Genomic DNA, 23,040 nt, shown 5'->3' on the forward strand with positions numbered 1-23,040 from the left:
GGCAGATACCATTCTGATTTGCTGTATGTTCAAAGCTGATAGAAGGTTAAGTAGGTGGGGACCTGTGTGCCACTCTTGATCCGTAAGTGGTGTTGCTCACTCTGTTGCAAGAGGGCACAGATGTGGCAGATGGGCTTTAATCCAAATACCCAGTTCTAAACGCAGCCGGAACCATCCCAGTCACAGTCATTCTCCTCCAAGAGCTCACCTGTGGAAGAGGAGATGGTTTGCCTTCTATTAGGTAATAATCTGATAATTAGAATGTTTGTCCAGAGAGAAGACCAAAGTCTCTCTTGGAGAGAATTCAAACTCCTATTGCCAGTCAGCAGGCTACGGCTGTCCTGGAGCGAGCGTGCAACCAGCTTTCCCGTGGAAATGAAGAGGGGGGTCATTAGAACAGGCAGAGCGAGGGGAAAGCCTGACATAGGTTGAGTAATGACAGTAGTGCCCGAGACATGTGGCATACAATCATGAGTATTATTTGTGCGAGGAAGACACTGAACCCCCAATGTTTTAGCTATTGTAGAGGGGGGTAGGAGTGGAAAGAAAGAAGAGATGCAAGCAGCAGCTTTTGTAATTTTGTCTGAAGATGGGAAGAAAGACACCCCCCTATTTCCAGTGTTTGCTGTGGACAAGCTAAGCCAATTTCCTGCTCCAAATGCTGGAATTCATGAATCCCATCACTGGAACTCTGAACTTGCCCCAGGTGTGTTTAGAGAGGTGGCCACTAAATGGGCTGACAACTCAATCATGGAGCCAAATATCTAAAAGTTATGATATGCTGTGGATGCTGTGGATGCCTTATGCTCTGCAGCTCCGTGGCTTAACTCTGTATATTTGCGCCATGAGCTACCTTCCTCTCCTAGTACTATAATATTAACACTTGCTATATCTTACATTATGTCTTGGAATTCCTATGTTAGTTTAATTTTACAACCACTGGTACCATTAGCTATGCAAGCTATAAAATGATGACAATAATCAAATCTTATACATCATGGGATGAAGTGATGGTTTACAGCAATCATAAAAGAAACTTTCCCCATGCGCAATGTTGCATAATTAGCCAATTGCCTAGAAGAATTTCTCTGCCTTTCTTTAATGTCAATCTCAGTGAACGGTTTCCAATTAATAATTTGGCTGAAAAAAAAGAAATCCTTTGTTTAAAAGGACTTTTACAACAGATTTCTAGCTTGTTTTCATTACTTGGGAATAGTTTGCTATCAAATCTTGTTTTGTCTGTTTTCCCTGCACTGTAAAGTTGATAAATGTGTTGCATCCACTTAGGCATAAAACTATATCAGCAACTTATTTAATCACTCATGTGATACAATATCCAATATCTTTTTCAGGTTGCACAAAGCTAAACAAACTAGTGTGAATTTTGGGATGTAAAATAAAATGCAATATAACATTTCTCCTATAAGTAACATTTTAAGACTTAAAGATTTACTGTGAGTTACCCATTGACAGCTTTTGTTGTATTATAGTTCTTTTTAAGTAAAATATAGAGGAGCCTAGAGATACCTCAGAAACAATAAAGCAATGTATATTGAGACAGGGCAATTTCTTGTGAAACTCCTTGACTACTTCTTATCTGTAATCTGAATTTTTTGTGGCATTTCATCAGAGTAAAACAGAACTAGGAAAACTGGACTGAGTCGCTAAGTAGAACAGAACACTTCAAAATAATTCAAACTCAGCCTGTCTTCCCAGGCTGCATAATATTCAATCCATTATGCAACTAAGTACCATGTTTCAAGGTCTGAAACTATTTGATAGGAAAAGTGATATAAACTTCTACTGTCCATTATTATCAGAGAAATTCCTAATATTTCCTGAAAATAGGAAAACCATTTCAGTATGAACAAATGTTATGCTTTCACAGACATATTTTAACTGCTGCTTCTCTTGCATTGATTCATTCTTGCCCTTCTTTTAGCGTCTACTTTGAAGAGGTAGAGAACAATGAGGAAGTTTGGAGCTTTTAGCACCTCTTTTGCCCTTGAGTTTTGTGCATTTCTTCTTAGGAAACAATGAAAATTAATTGGAGAAGGCTCATCTCTGGGCTGGATGATGATGGAAGGGAGATCCCCAAGAAGGGAAAACTATGATAGCTGTAGTTGGTGCAGTTAGAACAAGTGATGGTGAGAAAGATGGCCTGGTTTCTCCTGGAAGAGAAAGGAAAGATGGCCTGGTTTCTCCTGGAAGAGAAAGGAAAGATGGCCTGGTTTCTTCTCTGCGAGTTCTGTCACTGCTCCCAAACAAATCATTTCACTTGTCTGTGTTTAATTTCACTGTTTGTAAAGTAGAATTCATTAACAGTCATATTGCTTGGGCATTATGACTCTTAATGTGTTTCTCAAGTTTATTTTTGTTACTATCATTTGATAGTGCCCATTGCTGTTGTTATACCTGGAAGAAGTCGTAGCAAAAATTGTGTGCATGACAGGAAAGAAGTGAACCGATATGAAAAACAAGCTCCCAGTTCAGTATTTGGCATAGATGCTGTATATTTATCCTGGGAACTCCTCAGGTGCCCTTTTTCTATGTTAGGTACTGTAATGTTTTGACATGTAAAACAGTTTGTGTGAGCACTTAATAATGGCTTGGAGACTGAGAGATCTTTAAAGACATCATAAAATCAGAATAGAGACTTTTTTTAAAGATACAGGCTTTAGTATAGCAAAAGAGAGACTTCTGGGGCCCAGGATGAATTTTCCCTCCACTCCTTTCCTTGCACTCCGGTGCTCCTGGGGCCGTGGTCGGTCCCTGTTCTTGAAATGCAGTGGTGTAATAGCTGGGGAGGCCTAGACGTGTACAGCTCGCTCTGGCTCCCTGCCTGCAATTGTTAGAGCTGCGTCCCAGAAATAACATGTTTTAAATGCCTGCCTTTTAGGACGACGCAGAACTGTTAACAGCGCTGCTGCATGGTGGAGCTGACATTCAGCAAGTCGGGTATGGAGCTTTGACAGCCCTCCACATTGCCACAATCGCTGGTCATCATAAGGTATGTTTCTCCTTTTCTGTACAGGAAATTCTGTAAGTCAATGCTAATATTAGCAGGTCATTTTATTTTAGATTGACGCCATTCAAAACCAAACTCAGAACTGGTTAAGTACAGCTGAATCTTATTTAATTTTTTGTACATGTTGGGAAAACCACATCTGTGCATATATTTTTACATTGAACAAACATGCACGAAGGACATATAGATCTATTTGTACATCTCTTACCTTCACATAAATGTCTTTAAAGTCTTGGCAATAAATGGCACTGTTTTCTAAATATCAGAAGTGTTAACCAATAGATACATGATGAAACACACTCACTCATACGTGTCAGGATTTCTGAACCTGAATATGGAGTGAGGCTCCCAAATACCGTCTTTCTGAGTGTGAAGGAAGCACAGTAAAAGAGTTTTATTCCCTCTTCTAGGTGTCACGGGCTCTGCTTCGCAGCTCTGTGATTTTCACTTCAGAAAGGACAGAGGTTCTCAGTTTAGAGCTATTTTATACTTCGGATTAGTGCAGAGAAAACTGTTTTCAGGGTAGGTCTAGTGTGAATCTCAAACATCCATGTTGGTAAGTCTCCTGTGGGTTGGAGACTTATCACTATGGGGAGCAGAGGAATGAAGAGAGGGACGAGATTCCCTGGATGCCTATAATCAGGCCCGTCCCTTTCTAGACATGCTGTCAGTCATGAACCTGTTTTCTTATCATTTACCACCTCAGTTCAGTCATTTCACACATCATCTCATTTCTGTCACCCTGGCAACAGCACAGTCAGTGTAATTTATTTATTTTTTTAATCTCTTAAAGTACTGGGTGTGCAAAATTACCTTGGTAATGAAGGGTTTATGACTGTAAATATACTCATGAATTCAGGTACTTTGCTTTTTATCTCCTTTGGGTCCATTAAGCAAGCAAAGACTTTGTCCTCTGCTTGAGTAAAAGTTTTAACTTATACAGAGTGCTGGACTAATTTATGGAGACAGAAACATCAGAATTCTTTAAAGAGAGATAATCAGCAAGAAATGCAAGAAAAAATAACTAAGTACAAAGAAGGAAATATAGGTGATATTAATACTTGCCTTTATGCTGTGACTGTAGTTGTGCATCTTAGACTTATGAATTCACTTCAAGTGTAAGAGTTTGGCTGGATGACTAGGACAAAGCATGTGCGCAGTTTTCAACAGAAAGGAAGAACCTCTATATATGTACATGGCAAGAAAGCACGTATATCTTACAAACTCCCAGTTACAGCAGTCACTGAGCTTATTGATGGAAAGAAAGCCATCACTTCTGCTACATTTTCAGGCAACCAACTTATACACACACACACAAAAACTATTTACTATACATATGCATATAGAAATAGTTACATAATTATATGTTGAAAGAGAGAAAAGACACTTCTTTTCAAATAAGCATTTTTGTTCGGGAATTGATAACCCTTTAGAAATTTTCTATATTATCTCAAGAAATCTGCTAACATTTAAATACCTGGTCAGAGAAACTATGAGGCTAGCCACTGAAGTTCAGCTGAGGAAAGGTGATATTTCTTCATTTGTGCAGTTTAGATTTTCTTTCACTTATTGTTTCTGTTTAGTCCAAAGAAATTATCAGATCTCTGGGTCAGTAACAGTATGCTAGATTTGCTATTTTATTTAGGCTTTCAAAGATGCCGATAGGTCCCTACTGGAATTCACAGTCAGGATTTTAATTTTCAATTACGTTAATTACATATCTGAATTACTTTGAAGCTTTTGAAAATTGCACCAGGCACCCTTTGCAAATTTTTGCACTTCATACCTCTGAGTATTTCACCTTGTGCATTAACTGCACGTACACATAGATAGAGACAGTACCTAGCGTCGCAGTCATCATTGCAGGGCTCAAAATTCTCTGGAGTCTATGGACACTGATGCAAATAATTATACCGACAGTAAAGTAGTCACTGGGAGAAACAAGCCACGCTTCGCAAATACAGCTCTGAACAGCTTGCATACCAGCACTTTTGCAAGTGCGGGTAAGAACTGTATACCCTTAGTAAATTTTCTACTATAACTTGGCTGCAAAAGGCTGCCTGATTGTGAGTGGAGGAGGCAGAGATTTACTGGAGCAACAGTTTTCGCACTAGTTGGTGTAATGAGTACCTGGTAGGTCCCATGAGGGGGAGAAGTTGTGTCAATGAAAAGTTCCCCCCATTTCTAATGGAAATATACATTATGCTCTTTCACCCTCTTCAGGGCTATATATGTAGCCTGTATGCATATGACTTTGTATATGTATATGTGTATATGTGTGTGTGTGTGTGCGCGTATGTATACTTTGTCTGCTGGGGACCTTTCCCGGCTTGAGGGCCACCAGGGGCAACCGAGGATACTGGTGAATTTAGCTTTACATTGCAGCCTCCAAAATGGTTCCAAAGTGATGTAAATCCAACAGGTATGTTTGCGCCTCTTGTTAAAGACAGGATGCATAAAGACACAGTCGATGACACCCTTGCGTTACCTAGAGAGTCTGTGTGTGTGAAGAAGGTTAAGCTGAAAGAAGGTTAAAACAATTTACGGGTGGTCACACCAAGGAACTCAATTAAAAAGCTGTTAACCTTCAGTGTTTCAGTCAGCAACTCCAGCAGTGATCAGGGGACAAATCAATCCGTAGCATCTGTTTAAGCCGGTGAGTGAGGACACATGCTAGCAGGGCAAGCTCACCGTTTATATTTTGAAGGTCAGCTCTCCAGGCAGAAGAACGAGGCTCCTCGGTGTGTCTGCCCACAAGCGAGGCTGAGAGTGAGCGGGCACGGGGGTGTTTGCGTCGTGGCATTACGTCCCTGAGCTCACAGGGCATCGTGTCATTCCCTTCAAGTACACATACAGCTCTCTCTATTAGCTTAATGGAAATCCTTCCTTGTGTATCCTATTACTAAAAAACAGATAAGGAACCACCACGTCTAATTGTTCTGTGCAAGAATTATAATGGAGATATTAACCAGAGTCTTAACTCTTTAATGATCTTTTGCACTTTTATGGAGTGTGTATTTAATGTTTCCTCTGTGGGAAATACAAAGTACTCTTCTCTGCATTGGGGTTTCAAGTAATTTTTAAAATGTCTGGGCCTTGTCCTGCAAGTGTCAAAGGACGGCCTGCTATTTGTCTCATGTCTTTAGCTCCTACTGAGGTTACTGAAAAATAAGGGTGCTCAGAATCCAACAAGGATAAGACCATTAACTTGATAAGAAATAACTTACTGTGAGTGGTTTTGAAAAGCCCCTTATTTCTTCCTTGGGAATGATCAGATCTTTATCAGAAATATTCTCCATAAATGGAGAGTATATATATATATATAAAAAAACACTATACCTAACTAGTTATATATATCTATATAACTCATTTGGTTCATCTGCTGGTCTAGGGACTGAAGATTTATAGCCCAAGTGCAAGCTTTTTCCTTCCTTCTTTATATAGCTTTGAAATTTTCAGTCAGCTTAGAAGGTCCTCTGCTAGATTAAATAGCTTATTTTTTCCACAATTTCATTAATATTCATGGAAATATGGAATAATTTTTTCAACCTTCCTAAAAAATAGAATAAATTTAAGAAAGAGAAAATAGATTTTTGGTCATCTTCCTACTTCCAATAAGATACATAATTATTTATACCATTAAATAAATAAATAGCAGAGGTATACACACCAATCTACGCAACATAGTCTTTTACTACAGAAGAGGACTGACTATATTTAAGAGAAAGATAGAGAGAACTGGGGAAAAAATTGCTTTGTTCCCCATTTCCCTGAAGAGTCAGTCTATGGCTTTCACTCCATCACCACGCGTGAAACCATGAGAGTGATCAGTTCTCTAAAATGAGGACACTGAAGGCCATCAGCGTCAATGGGATGTTCCAACTCATTTGAGCCAGTGTGGTGTATAAATATTTCATGTGCTCTGTGACTTAGTGCCATATTTTACTTCACCAGAACTATGCTGTTTGCTTATTTTATCTATTAATGGAAATTGCAGTTCTCAAGGGGCAGAATGAAAAATTAATGAAAAATTATAAAATAAGCTAATGACCATATTAGAAACATCACCAAATAAGTTTAATAAATCTCTCATTAAGTCTGCTATTTTGAAAACATTAAATGTTGCTAAATAAATAACGCATGTGCCTCATACACATTTATGAGTTGTCCAGTATTACCGTGTTGGAAAAGCAGTATCATTGCCTATTTCATTTTGTAAATTGAAGTTGTCATTCTGAGATGACAACATCTATGGATGTGTGAACTGGACTGAGGGTTGCAGGCAGGATGAATCAGTGCTACTTAGTTTTTGCAGTCTGCAAACCTGAGAATCTAAAGTGTGAATGTGTTTGTTGCAAGGACCTGTTGGGGAAAAGCGAGTTGGTCCCATCTTATAGATTTTCTACATTAATAAATCCCTTTTCATTTACAAATCGTATGTTACATCGGCATGTTTGTCACCTCCTGTCTTCATGAGAATTTTACTAGTAATAGGAGTATGTTCAAATGATTTAAGAAGCCTTGAAAAATTAAATTTATGTGAGCCTATTTAAATGGTTCACGAAGTCCCCATTTTCTTCTTTCATTCCCTGCATTTTATGCTAGTGCTGCATCTTCCCAGCCCTTTGTTTTATCTGACACCAATTTTTCAGACCTTTTCAGAATCGTTCTAGAACCAGGAATGCAGAAATGGTATTCACATGGCATCAATATACATGACTACACAAGCTGCAAGATAATGGGGAATCAAAGATCCTCAGAATTTGCCTCTGTCTGAGGATCCAAGCAGTGACAAAGAGGACTGGAACTCACGAATTTTGAATTCCATAGCTATTTTTAGTAGCTACCAACAAACTGTCCAGATTGAATGAAGTGAAGGAAGCCTTTTACAGCCCACGAATGGGAGCACGAGGTGTTTGGCAAACACAAGTGAAAAAACATTGAGTTGTGGTTCAGTAAAGGAGCTTACATTAACCTGATGATGCTAACTTGTCTGAAAGCAGCGACAAACTTTGACAACACTTTTCTCCAGCTGTGCTTTCTCCCCAAGAACGTGCAGCAAATTTGTGCGTGACCCATTTTTAAGCTAGAAGAAGTCAAAGTAAATGCCACATTTTAAAACTATGGTGTTGTTAAATTTACAGCAATCTCTTTGCCCAGAACAGTTATCTTTCAGTAATATTGCACAAAAACATTTAAAATATTCTGTGTCTAGCATCTACCAATACCAGCAAAATATTAAAAAATCCCATTCATTGGCTACCCTGTAGCAAAAGCAATCCTGGGGAGAGCGTCATATTTCAAGACACCGGTACCTGCATCTTTCATTAATGATTTATCTGTGACCCATGTTTCGTCTGATTGGAACAGCTAAGATAAAAGAACGTGCAAAAGCTTATTGCTGGTCTGATATCTGTCCTTGTTGTCTTACAGAAGAGCATATGTTAAATATTTCAGTAGACTTTTTCCTAAGAAAGACAACCAATTGTACATTCATCAGCAAGTTGTATCTAAAACATTCAGAACGCCCTTTAGCAGTTTCTTAATTCAGTCTGATAGAGTTTGTTCTAAAATTCTTACAGATACGCAGAGAGTTAGGAGTTGTAATAATTTAATGCAAAGACACTTTGCAGGACATGACTGATCATATCTACATTTGCTAAATTGGAGGGAATTAGGCAAATGCTTGCCACTAATCATATTTTTATTTTAATAGCTTAATTAATAAAGGAACTCTGATAACCATGATAGATTCTTTAGATATTTTAGGGTAAGGCTGTACAGAGGCTAGCACTGGGGCAAAGGCCTTAATTGTTGAAGTTGTCTTCTCATTTAAATTTTACCTGCTAAAAAGTCAATAATCATTGATCTTATTTTCTTAGAGGATTTCTTATCCCTTGCCCTTGTCCAAAAGACAAAGTCCTTATGTAGTCCGTCTTACGTTTTATTTTGTTGACTCCTTCTGATGTTCAGAGTAGCTTAATTAATTGTCTTTGAAGTGAACGAAATTGACTTGAATGTTCAAAAAGCTGCTGAATAAACCTTTCATAAGAGAATTTTAAGAAAAATTACAAAGTAAGAGTGGTGTTCAAAGTGTTCAAAGTATCGTTTTGAATTAAAAATCGGTTATGCGAGGAAAAGGGGAGCAGCTGTCGCCCTCGTTCCCCTGCCTGCGCCGCTGTGAACCCAGCCGGGGAGGCTGCCGGCCGCCTTTGTGGCCAGGCCGTCCAGCCGGCTCTCCTTCAGCCTGCTGTCGACCAGGGTCCCGAGGTCCTTTCCAGCAGAGCTGCTCCCCAGCCGGGCTGTCCACAGCCTGTGCTCTCGCGGGAGAGGATTTTGTGTTTGTCGTTGTTGAACTTCCTACGGGCCACGTTGGTCGGTTCCTCCAGCCTGTCTGGTCCCTCTGGACGGCAGCCCCACACTCAAGTGTCCTGAGGACATAATTTGATGTCCTCTGCTGGCATGACGGGAGTGCACTCCATTGCTGCCTCCAGGACCGCTGCTAAAGGTATTAAAAAGGACAGGTCCCAGAATAGACCCCTGTAGTGCTCAACTTGATATTAGCATCGAGGCGGAGTACGACTTTTGAACCGCTACCCTCCAAGGCCCGTCATCTAACCACTTTTTCACCCACCTAGTTTTGCACCCGTCCAGGCCATAAGGTCTCAGCTTTGCTACAAGAATATTTGGGAGACAGTGTTGAAGACCATGTTGAAGTCAAAGTAAATGGCATCCACTGTTCTCCCCTCACCCAAAAATCCAGCCGTTCTATCACAGAGGACAATCAGGTTGGGCAGGCAAGACCTGCCCGTGGTAAATCTGCGCTAACTGTACCCACTCACACTGAGGCACTGACAACTGCTTTCTCTGCAGCTTGAAAGTTTCCCCTAGGTTACGAGCTGCACCTTTAGTCATAGTCTGTCTCCTGAGGATAAAAATTCTTTTTTTGGTCTTTCTCTTTTTGCATCAGAAATTTTCCCCTTACTTTCTGAAGTAATTTTATCCTTACACATCACTCCAGCATACCCACCTACTTCTAATGCCTATGACAACTTCCAGTGTTTTCTAACATTCCTTTCTTCTTTCTTAGAAAGATAGCTTGTCTGTGAAACTACCAAGATTGTCTCTGTACCCCTCTCATCATTTACAGTTGAGTGGAGTTTGCTTAATATGACTCACAAAATTCTTTTTATCAGGAGATCACAAAGTAGCTAGCATGGTTGCCATTTCTGCAGCCTGAAAAATGTGTCAAAATTCATCTAGTTTTATGTTTATCATCAGAGGTGGATCACGTTGCTGAACACAGTTTTTTCATCTTGAAGATCCACCTTGAAGCTTGTAGATTAATCTAAATTTTTAATTCCAGCTTCCAAAGAGATTAAGGAGAATTGGAGTTGTGGTCACATCCCTGAGTGTGGTATAGCCTCACAGTTGCATGCCTAAATTAAAACCAAACTGATCCAAAGAAGTTTCAACCATACTCTTGTAAAAGCTACAGGTCCAAACATCTCTTTTCAGAGCCAACAGCTACAATTTCAGTTTTATGATAGTAGTTTGCTGAAAAATGTCTAAGATGAATCACTCGCAAGCCACCAAGCCATTAAATCACAGACTAACTGGCTCTGTGTTCCCCACCTCTGGTCCACCAAGCCGCTAGTATACTGAAAATTGTCTGGACATGGGATGCACAACGGAGGGAGTCGGTTGTATTAACCAACCAGTAACTGAGCGTGTTCTTTATTTACTGCCTGAACACATTAACACTCATCCAGTAAGTGCATGTGCTAAGGCTGTTACTGAGCTGTTCTTCAGCTGATATAAGGGTAGGCAGCGTCTCTAAAGATCTCAGGGGATCTTTCATAAGATTTTTTTTTATGGAGTCAAACTCTTCTTCGAGATCCATAGCAAAAGGATGCACAGCAAAAGGATGTCAACGCACGTGAGATTTAGCAAGGGAAATTCTGACTATATATAAAGGGGGTGAGGGGATCACAATGAGTGGTGCAGCACTGAAAGCTTTCCAGAGAGGATGCAGAACCTCCATCCTTGGAAATAATCAAAATTCAACTGGACAAAGCCCTGAGCAACCTGATCTTTGAAATTAGTCCTTGCTTTGATCAGGAGGGTGGACTAGACACCTCCAGAGGACCCTTCCGACCTAAATCATTCTATGATTCATTGTCTCTATTTCTTTCAAATGTGAACTGTGCTTTCCCTGGGGGCTGACCAGCTGGAAGGCAGCTTTGCAGAAATGGACCTGGGAGTCCTGGTCGACAAGAAGTTGAATATGAACTAGCAATGTGCCCTTGCAGGAACAGACATCCCGGGCTGCATTAGGAAAAGTGCTGCCAGCAGCTTGAAGGAGGTGATTATTCCCCTCTGTTTGGTACCGGTGAGGCGGCACCTGGAGCACTGTGCCCAGTGCTGGGCTCCCAGAGCAGAGAGACCTGGACATACTGGAGTGAGTCCAGCAAAGGCCTATGAAGGCAGTTCATGGATTGGAGCATCTGACATACGAGGAGAAGCTGACAGAGCTGGGATTGTTCAGCCTGCAGCAGAGAAGGCTCGGGGGGGGGGGGGGGGGGGGGGGGGGATCTTATCAATGTGTACAAATACCTGAGGGGGGGGAGTAAAGAAGAGGGAGCCAGACTCTTCTCAGAGGTGCCCAGTGACAGGATGGATAGCAATGGGCACAAACTGAAATCCAGGAAATTCCATTTAAACAGAAGAAAGGGCTTTTTTACTGCGAGGGTGCTCAAACACTGGAACAGGTTTCCAGGGAGGTTGTGGAGTCTCCGTCCTTAGAGACTGGACAATGTTCAAAACCTGACTGGACATGGCCCTGAGAGACCTGCTCTAGGAGACACTGCTTTATGTAGGGGCATTGGACTGGACAATGTCCAGCGCTCCCTTCCAACCTCAAAGGTTATGTGATTCTGTATTATCCACGGAGTCTGGCTATGGCTGCTTGGGATGCTGTTCATCCCCAGGATTGCCTTTAGTCGTGAGTCCTCTCACTCCTGCCAGCTCCCACCTTCTCCCTGGCCACATGCTCAGAACTCACGTGTCTCTGGAGCACCACCACAGCAGCCAAACACAAGCATCAGCCTTTTGGGGGCTTGTTTGTGATCTAACTCACAGGTGATGCTCACTGCTTATCCCATTCACATCAGAATTGCATCTGTCCCTGCCTAGTATGCTCCCAGGATACTTCTAGCTTCTGGAAAATAATATCGGGCACAGATGGCCAACATTCCCCATCATTTGTACTCAGAGAGGTGCTGAAGAATAATTCCGTAGGAACATAGCAATCCTCACCTCCTCCAGCCTGTTTTCAATAGAAGGGCTTGGTCCTTGCAACACTTAGGTGCCTTTTATAACGTGCTGGACCTGTTGAAGCCCTTGGGTTCTGAAGAGACAGAATTGGCCCTGCAGTGCTGCTTCCAGGGGAGGCTTACAGCTGATACCGTAGTGAAATGGTTAGAACTAATGGGAAACAGACACACTTGAATATGTCAGGGAATGGACCTTACACAAAAATATATTCAGGCAGTCACATGGAAAAAATGTATTTCAATTTAAATTGTGTAAAGAAATAATCCCTGTACACTAATGTTGCTTGGTAACAGGTTTTCGTTCTCTGAGTACTTGAGAATGACATGGATTTAAATGACTGGCCCCATTGCTGCATGTGTGAAATGATTTGGTGGTCCTAGCTTAGACAGCAGTTGACAGAAATGTGCATCACCGCAGCTAGCATTAATTGGCGTCATCAGTGGAAGTCTCAATGGCGAGGTACAGGTATAAATAGCATAGCACAGAAGCTGGCCATTTCCCCTTCTTTGTCATTCCTTCCGATTGCCAGGGAGGTGTTTCCCAGTTGCTCACTGTGCTGTGGGTGATTCACGGTCCAGCATCTTTCATCGTCATTACACTCAGAAATTAACATTCATCAAAATGATATGTAGAACTACTCAAGTAATCCATGGTGCAAGCCCCTTAGCATGCCTAAAGACTCCCTTGTGCTTCAAAAAAATTAGCAGCCCTCAGGCTTCAATATATAATCCAAAGTGGTTTCATTCAGGCGTCTATTTTGACAGTTATTCAGAAAGCCAATGTTTGATAATTCATAGCTGTCCAGGAAAACATTGGCCTCCTGAAAGACCAAAAAAGTGGAAATTTGAAAGCAAACACTAAGGGTTATTTATTGAAGTCAAAGGGCTATTATCTTCTAAAATACAAAGACATCTTTACACACTGAGGGAATTATGCTTGAGGATTTACCTTCACACATTTACATTTAAAAGGATCTTTCATTTTGTTTTGTTTTTTTTTACTTCTAAAAACTCTGATATGTTTACTGCTCTTTGTTCATAATAGTTAAAAGAAAATTAACGGTTACTCTGAAAAAATCCAGACAGTCATTTCTGTGCCTTTTACTTCATAAATCAGTCTTTTTACTGGCAAACAGGTTTTCAGGCTTATTTATAAAGCATCAGTGACATTCAGTGTTCAGTTAAAGTACTGTAAGTTAATCACTTTTACATGTTGTACGCAGTTCTTCACCTTTGTAGCTTGCTTGTTTGGGGCTTTTGGCTTTTTTTTAAACTGGTGCTGTAAGGTTTCAAACTCTTGTTTTACTAGCTGACCACATATATATAGTACTTCTAACTGGAATTTTCTGTTTGTTTCATTCTAGGCTGTCGATATTCTTTTGCAGCATGGAGCTTATGTGAATGTTCAGGATGCAGTTTTTTTCACCCCATTGCATATTGCTGCATATTATGGCCATGAACAGGTAACTAAATGGGGGAATTTCAGAAAGCTGACAAGTGGAACACGGAGGCAACTATAGGTTTCGTGTTAGATATTTTTGCTTTAACCAAAACTTTCTTTCTTACTTGCTTTTCCCCCTCAACCAGAGGGTCCTACCATGAAAAGGCCTCATATACTGAAGTTACCTTTCTAAGTCAATCTCTGGTTGCTCTAAGAGTCTGAATATCAAGAGGAAATTTCTACACTTTAATCCTCTGTGCTAGACCCCAGCAAAAATTGGTGTCTTCCTGTCTAGACCTCTTGAAACAAATGATTGTCTAGCTAGCCCTATAAACAGACTTGGACCCAGAGACATATTTCATTTGATGTTTATTCATCCCACATTTCAGAGATTGCATAAGGAATGTGACTATACTTTCTTAAACCTCTCCAAGGAAGTGAACATCACTTCCCAGTAATAATTAAATGGAAATTCTATTGGTTTTCCTTGGAATTCACAAACTAAATTATGGCCACTTTTATGTTAATGGAATAAATGATCATTTAGAGAGCAGGGTTTTCCATGAGGTACTGTGCACACAACAAGTCCAACTGTGCTTGCTTCATTCACGCAGATCACGGACTTACTGAAACATAATCTGAAGTTCTGACCAAAGCTGGCATTGAACGTCCCAATTCTCTTTCTTTTACTAAAGTATAATTGACATATGGTTAATCTAGCAGTCCAGTCATTTGCCCTGAATAGCCCTTTTATGTGAAATATCATAATGGGTCTATTTTGGCTTATGCAAGTCATTCCCTATACCTTTCTTTGGCTAAAAGCATGTATTCTGGGATATTTTCAAGTTTCAAAGGATGACCTCTGGGTAGAGTGTATTTTTCATTCCGGTGACGTTACTTTGAGTGCGTTGAGGAGTTGTTGTAGGAAAAGCTTTTGAAAGAACAGAGTCCAGATGCACAGATGATTGAAAATGCTCTACTTCTGTGGCTAAGTGACAGCAAAGGTGTGAACTATGGATGTGTTCCTGAGATGCTTCTTTTCATATATATGCGCCTCATCATCCAGTAACGTTAAGAAACTCCTTGCATGCTGGGCTGAGAGATTAGTTTGCTTATTTGCCATAAGCCACTTCTGAACAAATAGTCACAGTCTTGTGAAATTATGCTAAAAGCTGATGTGGTGCTCTTGTGATCAGAGACACTGATCAGAAAGGAAGCTAAGGACTTCGAGGGCATTTGCTTTATTACGCTGACTGGTCAGTTAAACAAATACGTGTGTCTTGTGTCTAGCCTTTTACCATACATAACATTTTAGAGAATGAATGAGCACTTGCTTTTGAGAATTTTAATATTTTTATAGAGATGTAACTTAAAAATTAGTTTTCTGTTGAATCTCCTCTCCCTGTTTTAACTTTAAAGAGATGCCCACAAATAGTATTACCCAATGCAATGTTCTATCTGGTTTTGTCAAAAGATTTATTTTCATGTGATATTTTAATTAGCCTTAATGAAATATTTAGGTAACCCACCTCTTACTAAAGTTCGGAGCTGATGTGAATGCAAGTGGTGAAGTTGGAGACAGACCTCTCCATTTGGCTTCTGCCAAAGGCTTTCTCAACATTACGAAGCTCTTGATGGAAGAGGGAAGCAAAGCTGATGGTAAGACAAGATAGTTAAAAAAATCAACTTTAACATTGTGTTTTATAGACAGAGTCAGCCTTGAATCTTGAATTTAGCTTCCTAACACATACTCTGTGGTGTTTGTGTATCATCTTTGGGCAACTGAAACAAAAAAATAGCAGTTGGAGAGTTTTCTTCACTTCTTAAGTATGCTTGGTTTGTCATCTCACATGCATTCTGTTTCCATTAATAAGTTAGAGGTGAAAAACAGCAGCAGAAAACAAAATTAAGATTAATATACAGAGGTAGCTTACTATTGAGACACTCATCCCATCAGAGAACACGTGACCGTGTGGTATGTATCTCCAATCAAAATGACTTAAATACATGGTGAACTCCTCGTGAATGAGATACAGATGAAGGATTTTAAGTCAAAATTATACAGCAAATAATTTAAAATAATTTGAAATAATTCAGATGAGAAATTGAAATGGTTCACAGACAATTCCACAGAAAATGGAATCTTTACAGCACATGCTTTATTATGCTTCACAAACTTCATACGCTTCACCGTGGGACATTTTCCTTATGAGAAAGTGTGTGTGAGAGACGTAGTGGGCTGGACAGACACAACAGTCTATTAGCATGCGTTTGGTATTCTGTGAAAGTTAGGAATCCGTGCATTCTTTTTACAGGTGACCTCACACTGATGCCAGTAAGACTATAACATTACAGTTCAGTGCTGTCCATTTTGCATGTGCCACAATTTTAAATATTTTCCATTGTAATTAATATTAGCATGCAACTAGTAGTACTGCTGAATTCTCACGCTTGCTCTTTTGTCCCTCTCCTTATGCTGTTTCAGTAATGTAGAAGGCACAAAACATACCACACTCCAGCCTTACTTTTCCATCGCTGTGACATTTGCATCATAGGCATGTGCATACACACTTGTGGCCACATCCTACAAAGTCTTATAAATGTCAAAACTTAGAGGTCAAATTTTATGCATACTATGGTTATTAATGCAGAGATTATTGAATACTAAACAACATTACAATTATTTGGCAATTAATTTCTTATCCTCAGAATAAGAGAAAGAAAAGTTTTTTGAAAAGGAACAGTACATTACTTGCAAAAGTACCACTCTTTAATACATCTTCGGACTACATCATTACTCTTGTTAACTTATATCTACAATATACAAGGTAAAATCCCCTTGAAGGCTATGGCAAAACTTCCGTTGATTTCAGTGGGGTTAGGATTTTGCCTGGGGATATCACAATTTGATCTTGGAAAAGCAGAACTGGAAAAACAAGAAACAAACAAACAGACAAAAAAAGCATTTGCTGCAAGAATCCTGCATGTTATAGAAAGAACAAGAAGTTATCAAAGTTCTTCAGTTGCTGCTTCTCGATCTAGTATTCTATTTGATGTCTGGCTCCAGTCTATGCACACAACTATTCATGAATTAAAAACAATGGAGCATAACAGGGGAAGGTTAAAAAGGGGTGCTGTATAGCCACATTTCAAAAGCATGTTAAATTGCCAGGCTCAGTTCTTTCCTAATCTCGCCTGGTCCGATACCCCACTGACACCTCTTAGTTGACTGTCCTCAGTCGAGTGGTCATTTTGCACAAGTTCTGTGTTCTCAAGCCTACAGCCTTCCGTGCTGACTCTGTAAAGCACTGTCATTCCTTAACAACTGTAAAAGCAGGGACAAGAGCCCATGAGGCTTCTTCCTTGCTCAGTATGCCCAGTAGTGCCAAAAGCAACGGCATCCATGTACTCCTGCTCCTACTCTGCTAGTGGCACGAGGACTGTGTTTCTCCCCACTTTCCTCTTCTTTGCTAGATTTTAACAGTATAAATTTACCATATTCTCTGTGAGTCTTGCCTACAGTACACACATCCTACTCGCGCAGTAAAAAAAGTGTGGAGGGAAACAGCATGACTCAGATTTGTAAGTACTTTTTTCAATAGTGAGCTCTTGGTGTTTCAGTCTCGATGTGTGTGCACTGAACTGATATAATGATAATAAAGAGGGGGAAAAGAAGAGACATTCACTCACCATAACAAGGCAGTGGGAGGTTCACTATCAGTTAGATAGTTTACTCAAAAGGAAAAGAAAGTGGGACACCGTTTCAGACTCTTTTCTTTAAAATCAGAATCTTCAGCACTGGAAAAAGAAAAAGGAGACTGGGTGCGGGAAGTCTTTCACTCACAAAGTAGCACACTTTGAAACTTGGTGTAAAAGTACAGCAGCGGAGGAACAACTCTTAAATGCCTAGGAATGAGAGAAATTGGTGAAATAACCTGAAGAAAGTTTGGCAGTATTCTGTGCAGACCAGTAATTGGTGTCATAAACTTGAACTATTTCTTTTAACATAACCTGACTGACTCATTGATCAGCTCTGAGGCCATGGCAACTGAAGAAAAACAGTGACCACTGAATCAGACTGAAAAGGTCAGAATACTGCTGAAATATAGCAACATTTGCAGTCTAACAATAGCCAAAGTTCTTCTTCAACCCAACCACAATATATAAGAAAAACATATAAAAGAAACATACTGCCCATGTATGCATCATCACAAATGTTCATATTTTACATATGCATGTATATAAAACCAATATGTTACAAGTACAGTCGGTTCTCCAAATGCTAATCTCATAATTTGTTTTAACATAAACACTGTAGGGAAGGACTAAGTAAATTCTGTGCATTTTCAGAAATCCCATAAGGTCTTTCAAGCACATTTCTTGAGGTATTGATCAGATTCCTTTAAGCTCCAAATTCATTTTGAGACCATTAATATATCTCAAAGACCAGCATGCCATTACGAGCTGCTATCACTTAAAGTGCCTTAACTATCTTGAGATTTTTACAAACTGATTTAGCATGGAATTTCTCATTTCTGTTTTTAACAACTTCTATTTCCTTCTTTCTTTTTTCACACCTTCCAAACTCCTAGAGGTTTTTTTGCGTTACTGAGTCAATATGATTGCTACCAACTTGCATTATTTATTCTGTCAGGAAATTCAGTCTTATATTCTAGAATATCCAAATGGTAGAATACAGCAATAACTGGGGTGCAAAGTATCACTTCATCATTTTTGATTCATTCGTGTAATCTGGTAGATTTTTTCTAGGATAATTGTAATAAACAAAATCAAGAGAAGGGTTTTTTCCTCAAAGTAAAGTAGAAAAGGATGTTCATTACAATGAGGAACCATCGGTATTCCTAAATAGCCATTCTCTTTCCTCATTTCATCGGACTGAACCCCTTTTACCTCTTCCTTGCTTTTCTTGTAGCTTCACTATACTCACGTCCACACCTGACTTTTCTCTATATCATTTCTAAGAATGAATATTCAGCAACACATGTTAGATCCAGAGGACTTGCTGGGTTTAGCAGTTGCCTGGTTATGGTCTTGACCTCGAGAGGTGTGTTGTCGAGCTGCTGAGCCCTTTAGGTAATTAGAGGGTACGTGTTTGGGTCTCAGGAGGGCTGACTTCGGAACCGAAGTCCAAGTCATCTAATTATTTGCTCAGTCTCACCTGCCACTTACATGAAGGAAGGGAAACTTGATTATTGGCAATACAGAGCTGTGGTTGTCACCTGTTGTTGTGTTATCAGCTGGCCCGACGGCATGGCCGCACTTCTGCTGGTGTCCCAACACTGCAGCAGAAAAAGGAAGGGGCAAATGAAAGGTGGGGTTTTTTTAAGAAGTAATGGTAATTTAGAATTGTCCATGTATGGACATTGTACGTTCCACTCTTTTTTTATGTTCCATTTCTTTGAAATCAGGGAGGGCCTGGAAATAATTGCTTCTCAAATGCTTGAATGTAGAAGTAGGACTTCTAATGTAGATGTTTGCATGACTTCAAAAACTGTTCCTTTCAAAATAAAAGAAAAAATTCATATTTATAAAAATGTTTTATAGCCTGATGGGGTAGCAAAGAAACAGAATATCTACAAACTTAGAGAACTAGTTGGTGGCCAGGAAACAAACGTTTTGTTTACTTCACATAAGCTAAATGCTATTTTTTATTATTCTTCAAACTGGTGGTCCTGGAGGTTTCTTTCAGGGACCACGTGATGTAAAATACATTCTTTGTCTTTGTAATTCCTATGGTCTTTTAATAAAATTTGTCTGCTTTCAGGACTACTGAGCTACCTAGAGTTGCAGGTCCTCTTTTTTTTAAGTATCTTTGAAAATCACTGTCACCTCTGCCAAACACAATCCATTTTAAATTTAAAACCAGAGTTTGATATTAAAAATCCAGGCACATTCAGTCATGCTTCTCTGAATATTAAACAGTTATCACTCACTGGGACTTGGGCAATTTCCGTTATTTTTTTAAAACCGACTTGCACTATCTTTTTTTCATCCTTTTACTTACTGTAATGGTTTCACCTGTTACTTTCTACCTACATAATGTCTCAGTCCTAAGAATAATTGCTACAGTACTCCATTTTGTTCCAGACAAGAACTTAGCATTTGCTCATTTTTACTGTTTACTTGTAAGGCAACCTCAATTTTTAGTCTCTGACTGCTATGACAGTTGTACTATCTATCCTCGATTTAATATAAAAATACTTTGAAATCTCAATTGAACAACTCTCCTCTACTCTTTAGTAATTCCTGAATCGATATGATGTACTTTTTTGCCATAACTCTCTTCTAAAGTGTTTTTGACTGATTTTGTTTCGTTTTGACTCTGAACTTCTCCTTCTTTTTAAGACAATATTCCAGTTTACCTGTCGTGTTCCATTTAGAAAACAAAAAGCTATCAATTAAAACAAAAACTATCATCCCATGTTGAAGCTATATGTCCTTCCAGAGGCAAAGGAAATGGCTTGCAAGTATTTGACATCATTTGCAGTTGCATAAACAAGGGAGAAGATACATGTTTCCTTCCTTGCTCCACCTTACACCTTGTTGTGTTGTAGAAGCTCATGGCCCTCAGACTCCTGATGTCCTTCAGGCCACTCTGTGGGTACATATTCTAGAACACTGACATTTATTATTGTAAAACTTTGACATTTATTCCCCTCTTATTTATTACACTTCAGAATGAATCTGTGTCTGGTACCGCATCGTAATAAAAAATAAAGGCTAACATGTCACATGAATCTATAAAGTGAAGAATTATTTTAGAATAGAGAAATGAAACAGTTTTCTTTACTCCTTTTAATATAAGACTGCTAGGAAGGTTAGTGGGAGCAGTTAATGAAATTTGCAGGCCACAAGCTTAATATAAGTTACAGGAATTCCTTTTTTTCTTTTTTTTTGGCCTGCAACAGAATTCATCTTTGGGACTATCTGTCACTAGACATCAGTGAAGTTATAAGTTCAGCTCATTTTAAAGGACTGTCCATCTCTGTAAGCATTCAGCATTACTTCAGAAAGGTTTTAAAACAGGGATTTATTTTAATTTTTATTTTTCTTTGCACTCACAGAAAATCAAGAGAAGACAGAACCTCAGAATGTGTTTAGTTTACCCTTTGTCCCAAGGAAGCTTAGCTATAGGAAAGAATTGTTCCTGAGAGATGTTTGTCAAAGTTGTGCTTAAAAGCCTGTATAGTACAAGTTTGGACACCTCTAATGGACAGATAATTCCTTAGTAGTCTGTTAATTTCTTGTAAACTGTCTCAAAGATCTGCTGCTAGACTGAATTGAGAACTAAATGTTGCACAAAGTAGACTGGGTTTGTCAGTTCTACCAGTTATGATATCAACCAGTTATGGTTGTTCTATCTTTAAACATAGGAAGAAATATACTAAGAACCACAGAAATCCATGCTGCCTTTTAAAACTGAATAAAGACCTTTTTTGGATAATGAAAACAGTATTTGTATGTCTCTCAACCAATGGAGAACTCTGCCTAGAGCCTTGTCCAATCTCTTCTTTGCTTCCTACTAGATAGATGAGGAGCGAGCCATATCAGGTATATCCATACCCATTTCAGGCATACCTAAGAAGGTTCCCAGGTGCTGGAATGCAATTGCCTATCCTGTAACAGGCAGAAGGCTCCCTGGCATGGATGTGGTCCAGGATAACTGGCAGTCTCAAACAATTCCCGCCTGCAGGTCACCCCATTCCAGGGGTGGCTCGCCAGTAGACAGGTTGCATGCAACTGCCCTTAAAACAGTTTGCTACTATTGGTAGACGCCAGCAGTTCTGTGATACTTGGCCTCAATGCCAGGAAGGTTCCTGGTCATGTTTATGTCGTTAGTACACACGCAGCTGTAGTCTCACACTGTTCACTCGATAATAACTATTCTCAAGAACTGTTGGTTTTATGTTGTTCTATTACAGAATCATTTTTAAATAGAAGTTCATGATAAAAAGTGTGTAGTATTAGTGTTTGCCATACTGAAACAACAGCAGTCAAAATTAGATGGTTTCAGAAACGTGAATCTGCTTCTGCATGCTAACTGAAACAACATTTTGATCTAACAGATCACTTACCGATAGGTTTCCAAGTGCTTTGCTGAACTGGGATGCAAGTCTTCAAGAAAGAATCTTGGTCTTACTGAAAGCAAATTGAACCAATGAATTTTTATAAATTCCCTCATTGCTTGCTAATATTGTCTATCCTACAACAACCTTACTATTTCACCCAAAATGTCTGAGACTATGAGCTAGCCAGGAGTTTAAGAAATCACATCAAATTCAAATCCGTTGTGCATATATGCTTATTTGAGAGGTATTTAGAATGAATTAGTTTCAGTTTTCTTTTGCTTTTAATCTTATGCTGTTGTGTGTTGATTAAAGCAACTATTTTTGCAGGTAGAAGGATACAAGAATTGGTCTTCAGAAATTTAGAAAAAAATACTTTTATTGTGTATATTTTTATAAGTTGTCTGCAACATACATGATGCATGATTTTGTGACATAAAGCACTGGAAGGGAAAATCTCTTAAACAGAACAAGGCCTTTGTATCACACATTGTTTGTTTCCCATGTGAAATTATATTGAACCAACAGAGATAAATGCTGTTCCCACCCAACAATAGGATACTATGTCTCTAATTTTGCCCATTCTTTTGTACAGTTTCATGTTACGTCAAAGAATACTCCCATCCTCTTAAATATGTGAAGCACATACATAATCATCCTTGCAGGTGAAAGGAGACATCGAGCAAAATGAAAACTTTGGAAATCCAGATGTTTGAATGAATTCTCCTCTTCCTTTCTTGCCTTTTATGTATTCATATTTTAATAGTGACTATGAAAATTATATCCTTATTGTGTCTCCTTTATTTTTTTTTATTTCTTTTTTGTTACTGTATAACTATATCAAGAATCCTTGATCCTGCTACTCAAGGAAGCTAACATAAACCTTAAAACCAACTGGATTCTCCTTTCCTAAGAGCAACAATGAAGTATGTTTCTTCCTAGTATTTGTAATTAATAACTATTGTTCCATGCATTTGGAATAACTCAGTGGATTGCTTTCTTACATATAGTAACTACATATCTTACTTTTGCTTCACATTGTAATATATTGACAGCAATTGTTCTTTCTAAAGGTCATTTGTAACTCGTGATTCATTCATGGAAAGCTACATCAAAACACTCAATACGTCTGCTACTGGAAGAAAGCAA

General features: G+C 39.2%; 1 protein-coding gene across 1 annotated transcript in view; it reads left to right on the top strand.

Moving 5' to 3' along the window:
• Nucleotides 1-23,040, top strand: part of TNNI3K (TNNI3 interacting kinase) — a 97,859-nt gene that overhangs the window by 8,925 nt on the left and 65,894 nt on the right. Inside the window, exons 5-7 of the mRNA XM_050901015.1 lie at nucleotides 2,900-3,010; nucleotides 13,728-13,826; nucleotides 15,325-15,463. Of these exons, the coding sequence (XP_050756972.1) occupies nucleotides 2,900-3,010; nucleotides 13,728-13,826; nucleotides 15,325-15,463 (349 nt within the window). The remainder of the gene's footprint in view (nucleotides 1-2,899; nucleotides 3,011-13,727; nucleotides 13,827-15,324; nucleotides 15,464-23,040) is intronic.

This window comes from Gymnogyps californianus, chromosome 8 (assembly GCF_018139145.2).
Source record: "Gymnogyps californianus isolate 813 chromosome 8, ASM1813914v2, whole genome shotgun sequence".
Lineage (NCBI taxonomy): Eukaryota > Metazoa > Chordata > Aves > Accipitriformes > Cathartidae > Gymnogyps > Gymnogyps californianus.